General features: G+C 43.2%; 1 protein-coding gene across 1 annotated transcript; it reads right to left on the bottom strand.

The window, feature by feature from the left end:
• Positions 1-5,658: 5,658 nt before the first annotated feature.
• LOC460817 (bromodomain-containing protein 7-like) lies at positions 5,659-7,739 on the bottom strand. Its single transcript, XM_054681222.2, is given in 2 exon segments — positions 5,659-6,192; positions 6,195-7,739. Coding segments are annotated over 2 exon segments (1,950 nt in total). The 5' UTR covers positions 7,717-7,739; the 3' UTR covers positions 5,659-5,764.
• Between the last annotated feature and the right edge of the window lie 641 nt (positions 7,740-8,380).

Below are 8,380 nucleotides of genomic sequence, written 5' to 3'. Positions count from 1 at the left end.
AAGTGAGGGGGATGAGGTTGGTTTGGGTCTTCTGAAACAGACGGACTGCATAAGAGTCTAATGCCTAATATAAGATGAACCTTTCTGACTCCCAAGCCCATGATGAAGATATTTGGGGCTGGAGTTGAAATACAGGAGACTGTACCTTTTATGAAAGAGATCTTCTCTGGTTTGTGTAGAACTTTAGTGTTTTGGACATAAAAACAGAAATCAAATTGCACACAAATATGTTCAAGAATTTATAAGGAATGTTCTGGACTCAGACTCCAAAAACAGTGAGTTTAATTGGGGACCCATTTTATAAATTTACAGGGTGCCTTTCCTTGACTGCTTGCCCAATAAAAAGTGGGATTTTAATTTTGAAGTTGCCTTCAGCATCTAATAAAAATATGTCTTTAATTAACAGTGACTTGGATAACTTTTGTCACTGCACTACACAGTAAATCTTTGTAGTGCTACCTTGCATGCTAGTGCTAAGAAAACTATCCTACATCTGCCCGTATGTACTTCACTTCAGACTTGTGACTGGAAGCATTCTTTAGGTAAAATAGTATTATCTTATAAAGTTATATGTCAGTCTCTTTGAGATTAACATTCACAAACTAAGTAAGACTGAAGCATATTTTTGTAAAGCATTCACACTATAAACATTTCCAGTATCTACTATATCCCAAGCGCTGCCTCCAGAAACTACAGAAGCAGAGATAAGAGACGATCTCTATTCTCAAGGACCCCAGTGTTTCTGAAGAAGCCATTGGGTGGAGAGAAAACCACTGATGACACTGCTGTGTCATCCATGGCCTGGGGCACTCCAAGGGTCTGTGGGAGCAAGCAAGGGAGGCCGTCCTACCTGCTTCCTCATATGTCCGTTAAAGTTAAAAATCCTTTTATTGATGTGACTTTGACTTGGACTCATGGGACTCAGAAAAGCTGTTATACTCATGGTTGTAGTTTACTAAATATATATAGTTTGTGAAACATGTTTTAGTACAGTGAAGGGATATACATTAAAATCAGCAAAGGGAAAAGGCACATGGAGCAAAGTCCAGGTGACACCAGGCACAAGCTTCCAGCTGTCCCCTCCCACTGGAGTTGCACAAGAGTGTGCTCTTGTGCACTCTTCCAGCAACAATATGTGGCAACGTGTGAGAGGCGTTGTCAACCAGGGAAGCACATCCAGACATTGGAATGGGGTTTTTGTTGCGGATCAGCCATGTAGCCCCTGTGTGACTGGCCTCAGACACAAGACACCAGCCCTTTTCCCAGAGCAAAAATAGGCATTCCCTACATATAACATTATTAGCATAAACCTATGTGGTTAAATGAGTCTAGCATGGCCCAAGACCTCAGCCATACAAAAGCACTCTCATCCAGCAGAATATTCTAAGGGCTTAGAGGTTGTCTCCTGGGAGCTGGCCAATGGCCAGTTCTGAAGGTAGGCTAACTATACTAACAGTCCTTGCTAAGTATTCCACATGATATGTCTTATTCTGATCTATTCCTGGTGTGAAGGTAGTAATACTGTATCTGTTTAAGCTACAAGTATCCCCAGAGAACGCTCTTAAGACTGGAGGTCCATAAGGTTATTATAAACAAATCTCCCCAGTGGCCCAGCAGGATGCAGTTCCTGAAAATTCCTAACTTAATAATCTCTGTTGTAGGAGATGAAAAATAAAAGTAAAAAATACTGGAACATTACTAGAGTTCCACTCAGTCGCTAGCAATTCATTCAGTTTATCTAATGGCTAAAGTGTCTCCCAGAGCAATGCCATTCAGGTATGCAGATTTCCATTTGACCTTGTAGGGTTCCAAAAGGAGGGATAATCTTGGCAAATATATAGCTGTACTTTCTGGTATCTAGTTTAATTGTTCTAAGAGACAGGATCTTTCTATTACGCTAAGCCTCTCTAGAGGCACAGTTGTAATATTGAATTTCCCTTGCTGCATAACCCACTTTTTTATTCTCTTCCTTCCAACAATACTATTGCTCCTTCTCTCCACTTGTCATTGATTTTTACCCAGACTTTTCCACCTGTGGAAGAGATATTAAGTTCAACCACTGTGCTGGTCCAGACTGCAGGCAGCAACACCACTCTAGCAAGTACCTACCTCTTAGACCACTAGTATTCGTATAGAGTAGGAATAAAGGGTATAGACCAGTGGGCTTTCTCAACCACCATGCAATATAGCTGCATTCACTGTCAACCCCAATTATGCCAGTTAGGGTGAAGGCACCATCCAACCCATTAGGCCCTTCAGAATTCTGGCATAGATATTTAAAGGCTAAGTTACACTTTTTGCTTAGAGATCATCCCTACTTCATTCCTGTTTCTGGCACTAGAGTTGTAGCCCTGCTGGCAGGAACACTGTATCAGTTAGGAAAAGAGGAAGTTAAAGTGATGTGGGAATAATTGTACAGTCATACTAGCATTCTAGTCATCCCCTTTCCCCCAAATCCACCAGAAAAGCAGAAGAATCTACTGACTGGAGACCTGCCCCTGGCCCCCATCATGTTGAATCTGAGCACCCAAGCATGAACGTGTGTAAGCCAGCCCCGCATACCTTATCTCCTTATGTTTGGGACAATAAATGTTACCAGTGCCCCTACCAATTCTCTATCAAGCTATTCCTCTGAGGGTGGTAAGAAACATGATGTATCCATTTGGTGTGATACCTCTTTTTCCACCGTTGGACATTATGGGCCATAGAGTATATTCTTTGGTTTAAAGAAATGTAACTCAGTGGTTTTACACGGTGTAGTATTTTTGCTCCATTCCTTTTATGGTGTTTTGAGCATTTGCGTCCACCACTGGGTATGCAAAGTATGGTCCGGAGTGTCTATTCCTGTCAGGACCCATTCCAAGGCAACTGGCACTGATGGCATAATAAAGTTTCTCTGTCAGCTCTGCACCAGGGACCTACCCTGAGGAAATCTGCCCCATTACTGTCTGCAGTGTTCGTGTTTCCTGCTGGCAGACAGGACAGTTCCTGGCACTTTGTGCTTCTGAGGGTGCAGAGGAATATGTGTCTATGATTACCCCTCTCTGCATTGCTGCCACTTCCCCATGTCCACTCACTTCATGGACCCAGTTGGCCACCTCAAGTAAGTGCAACAAGATTTTGACTTAAAGTTGCAATCACTTTCAGGTTGGAAAAGAGGTTCTTCTCATGAGCATTGATGTGTCTTATTTAATGCATCCCTTAAATTCTTTTTTTTTTTTTGAGACAAAGTCTCGCTCTGTCACCCAGGCTGGAGTGCAGTGGCGCAATCTCAGCTCACCACAACCTCCGCCTCCTGGCTTCAAGCGATTCTCCTGCCTCAGTCTCCCAAGTAGCTGGGATTACAGGCGCCCACCACCACACGTGGCTAATTTTTATATTTTTAGTAGAGACGGGGTTTCACAATGTTGGCTAGGCTGGTCTCAAACTCCTGACCTCAGGCAATCCGCATGCCTCGGCCTCCCAAAGTGCTGGGATTACATGCATGAGCCACCATGCCTGGTTGCATTCTTTAAATTCTTACTGATGTTCATAGGGCCATGATCCATATGGACATTCCTTTAAGAATCCAGTTTTCCATTGCCCATTTTCCTGACCATGTAGCCAGCCATCCACTGGCCAATGCCCATGAGTTGGAATGCACCCAGACTTTGGGGAATTGTTCAATTCTTCCATCATTGTGAGAAAACCAGCAGGCAATCAAGCCACTGAGCTTATTTGTTCTCAACTTCTTCAATTAGAATTTTTGCATTATTTGGTCACAGTGCAGAGCCTTCCAAACAGGATGCTGACCATCCACTGTGAAACTGTTATCTGTAAACCAAGCAGCTTTTTGTTGATCAATCAAGGGCTGTTTATAAGGACCCCCCCAACCACCAGGTGGTTATACAGTCTGGTAGTTTCTCAGAGGGTTCCAAAGTGTGTCCTAGAGGAAATGAGGCTACCCATTCATGCATACGATGAGAACCTCCTTGCATTCTTCCAGTAGTATATTCCTGTATAAACCATTTCCATTTTATTACAGAGTCAGCTCTTCTGGTCAATGGCTTCCTCATCAGAATTTTTCTCTGACATCACCCAAGACATCATAGGTATATCAGATTTTAAGATTATCATATGTCTTTCAGTTATTGGGGCAGTTTCAATTAATGCCCAAAAAATAGCAGCACAACAGCAACACAATAATGACATATACCATACTGCCACATCTGGAAATTTTCTGGTTCCCAGTTTCAGTGGTCACCATCAGGCACCACTTACGCACTTTTTTTTTTTTTTTTTTTTGAGACGGACTCTCACTCTGTCACCCAGGCTGGAGTGCAGTGGTACCATCTTGGCTCACTGCAACCTCCACCTCCTGGGTTCAAGCGATTCTTATGCCTCAACCTCCCAAGTAGCTGGGATTACAGGCACATGCCACCGTGCCTGGCTAATTTTTTTTTTTTTTTTTTTTTTTTTTTTTTTAGTAGAGACAGGGTTTCACCATGTTGGCCAGGCTGGTCTCAAACTCCTGACCTCAGGTGATCTGCCCTCCTCAACCTCCCAAAGTGTTGGGATTAAAAGCATGAGCCACTGCATCCGGCCCACTTATGCACATTTTAACTTCAGTCTGTAGAAATGTAAGTTGCAGATACTTCCAAAGTCAGAATATGGATTTTTAAGGGCCTAATATTGATTCAGCCATCACTTCTTGCAATTCAGACAGTTGGCTGTTGTGAAGAGTCCCATTCAAACATAGCCTTCCTTCAGAGACTCTTTTTTCTTTTTACTTTTTGAGACAGGGTCTTGCTCTGTCACCCAGGCTGGAGTGCAGTGGTGAGATCACAGCTTACTGTAGCCTCAACCTCTTAGGCACAAATGATCCTCCCACCTCAGCCTCCGGAGTATCTGGGACAACAGACACATGACACCATGCCTGGTTAATTTTTGGATTTTTTGTAGAGACAGGATTTCACCATGTTGTCCAGGCTGGTTTCCAACTCCCAGGCTCAGGCAATCTGCCTACGTGGGCCTTCTAAGGTGCTGGGATTACAGGCATGATACTATTTTGCACAGGTCAAAACTGAAGCTCAGACAAGATCAGAAACTTGTCCAAGGTCACAGAGTACCAAAACTCAGGGAGGAAAAGACTCCTGGTTGCCTGGTTATCCAACATCTGTTCTTCCCTTTACTTATTAGTAAAATCTGTAAATTTTGGCTGAGCACATAACTGCCTAGTCTGAAATCAGCATTCCCAAGCCTCCCCAGGATAATCTGTAAAACTAAGTTCTGACGAATGGGATGGGAACAGAAATCATTCACGCTCTTATAAAAAAGGGGCACGTGCTTTCGTTCTTTTCTCCTCTTCCCACTGGCTACAAAGATGACTTGCTTATGGGAACAGGAGAAACCCTGTTGATGGTAATTGCCAAACAGATCCACTAGGATTTGGAGCCAAGTTTGTCAGGTGCTAGAGCCTATGCTGTATTAGGCTTTCAAAGGTAAGAGTGTTTGAAGAATTTACCAAAACTTAGAGGTAACCTGTTCTCGGGATGCCAACAGGCTTTGGCAATGAACCTACATGAGGTTGGACATGGGCTCCAACATTTACTAATTAAGGAACTATGGGCAAGTTTCTTAATCCGTCTTTTTTCTTTTTTTTTTTTCACTGTTCCAAAGTTTAATTAAAAACACAATTTACAAATATTTAATATCTTCTGAAAAGCATTTCTAAGTTAAGAATGAAAAAGTATGTACATAATATATAATCAAATACCAGGCAGCCTCAACTTCCACCAGGTCCACACTCAGCAACATCCGCCTTTTTAGGTTCTTCAGTGTCTTCTGTCAAATCCACAAAGTTGTTTTCCATGACGGGGGAAGGAATGGAAATCCCCATTGCTTTTCGAACTCCATACGTGCTTACGATATCACCTGGAGTTACTTGCTGTGCAAGTTCTTTAAGATTATTGGTCACTTGTTCAGCAAGATGCATTTCTCTGTATGAGGGACCCAAGAGACAGATCATGTTGGGAGGGGGTCTGGTGCTCAAACGTTCATTCTGGGCTTCCTGGAGTTCCCTGAGCGATCTGGTGGTCTCATCAAGTTTCTTCTGGAATATTTCAGCTTCTTCAGAGTCAAAAACTTCAACTGGAACGCCAAAATTTGTTACTGCTTTCAGCGCTATGAACCTGTCTTGAGTATTGGACTCCAACGCCCTGGCGGCTCTACTTCTGTAATCTCCATTTCTTTTGCTGTGTCAAGTGTCTTAGTATGGCCTTCATCTTCAGGCAATGACATCTCCATCTCTTGTAGGGTCCTGGAATGCCCTCCTTTTGTTAAAACATCCAGTAAACTATCTGCCATGACATACGGATAATCTTGGCACGTGGCCAAAAACTCATGGCTGCTGAAATCGCTTGGAAGATCAGAGTCTTCCGCATAGGTTGAATAGATTAAATCAGAATCATCCTTGCTGATATTCGCAAATGTGGAGTCATAATGCGTTGCATAAGAACCGTAGGGCCCATAATTCAAATATAACACTGGAGTGACTTTGTTCCTTTTATCCTCTTTGAACCCCTGCAAAGTATTCACTCCAGACTGAAGTCTTCCAGTTGTCATTCCCAGTCTCACAGGGCAGTAGCCTGGCTCTCCTACAATGGGATCCTCAGGATGGAGAAGTCCCAATGTCGTTGTTCCACCTGGTTTTCTTCTTTCAAATTCGCACTGACTGTTCACAAGCCGCCTGGTCAGTTTTCCTCCAGATTCCTTCACAATGCGGTCAAGCTGCTCCTGCTTTCTCTCTAAATTATTGCTTTTAAACTTATCTTCAAGCATATCTTTGTCTTTCTTTTTATTTTCTTTGCTGGGACTCTTGAAGGCATGTGCTTCGGCATCTCCAGAGTCCTCTCTCTCTCTCTGCCAGCAGCCTCCGTCCTCCCCACTCTGTGAGGTGTCTGTTCCATCTTTCTGCTTTCGAGTTTTCTGCAAGTCAGCCATGAAGTCTATGCTCTGCTTCAGGCTCTGAATTCTTTCCTGGTTAAGAATTTTCATCCCTGAGTGCAACAGCTTCTTTGCAGCTTTATAATAAATGGTCTCTGGTTTATTGTAAATCATGGCATTAGTACACATTAGTTTGAAGTTATCCTTTAGTTCTTCTATGGACTGATAGTCATTGTTCTTGATCTTTTCTTTCATGGTACTAAAATCCATTGGGTGTTTAATGATCATGGAGTAGCCAGGAGCAATAAAATCAGCCGCAGGAAATGAAAAGAAAGCACTTGGATCTTTTCTCTACAATTGTCTCATCAGTTGATTCAAAGCTTCTTGAAGGGGTGTCTGTTCTACTTCTTGTTTGGCTAAAGAGCTTGTGAGAGGCTTCTCAGGGGGCAAGTCTAATCTCACAGGGGCGTGACACTGGAGGTCTTTTTCTGCCTCATTCTCCACCCGGTCTCGATCTCGCTTCTTTTTATCCTCCTTAACTCTTCTCCGTTTTCTCCCCTTTTCTTCCCCTGGAATCTGCTTCTCTCCTTTCTTTCTCTTTTTCCGCTTTCTGTCCTTGTGTTTGTCATGATCGTTTTTGTCTTCGAAGAGGCTGGAGTCGTGCCCCGAGCTGCCCGTGGAGAGTTCGGTGACTTCGTTCCCTCCTACTTTGAGGACCAGCTTCAAGGGCTTCTCTACATAGTCCTCGTGGAAGTGTTTGTCCGACTTGTGCTTCTTGTGCTTCTTGCCCATGTCCGACCGGGCCCCGGTGCCCGTCCCCCGCGCCAGGCCGAGGCCGTGCGGCGCCGCTTCCGGTCCGGGCCAGGCGAGCGGAGGACGGGAGCGGGGCCCGCGAGACTCCGCGCAGCGAGGCAGGCGTGCGGCGCGCACCGGGCGGCGCGATGCCCGTTTCCAATCCGTCTTTTTTCTTATTTGGAAAATGAGAATGACAATAGTAGCTACCTCATAAGGAAGATGTTAGGGCAAACAAGATAGTATATGTGAATCAGCGTAGCTAGCATTATTGCTGGCTACCTTGTACAAAGTAGCCAGTATTATTATTAATATTATAGCTATTCATTCACTATAAAATGTTCATAACACCAAGAGGATTTGAGATACTATATTTAAAATGCTTACCACAGTACTTCTTATATGGTAGAGACTCCATAAATGGTTAAATATGTACCAACACTTATATATTTAAAACAGAAAGGATTCCTCTCCCTGCAAAAGAGTCAAATAAAATGAACATGAATAAAATAATTCCAGTTTAGATTTCATTGTAGTAATATTTACCATCATTTACTTACAGAGCAGGGATGTCATAACAGTAAAAAAAAAAAAAAAAAGCACTCATTCTTTTTTCACTGCTTCAGCTGACAACTTATTTCATTGGGCAGGATTTGCCAACCAT

The sequence above is a fragment of the Pan troglodytes genome, chromosome 2, assembly GCF_028858775.2.
Source record: "Pan troglodytes isolate AG18354 chromosome 2, NHGRI_mPanTro3-v2.0_pri, whole genome shotgun sequence".
In the NCBI taxonomy this organism is placed as follows: Eukaryota; Metazoa; Chordata; class Mammalia; order Primates; family Hominidae; genus Pan; species Pan troglodytes.
Note: the sequence above shows the minus strand (reverse complement) of the source record. Positions and strands in the feature narration are given on the sequence as shown.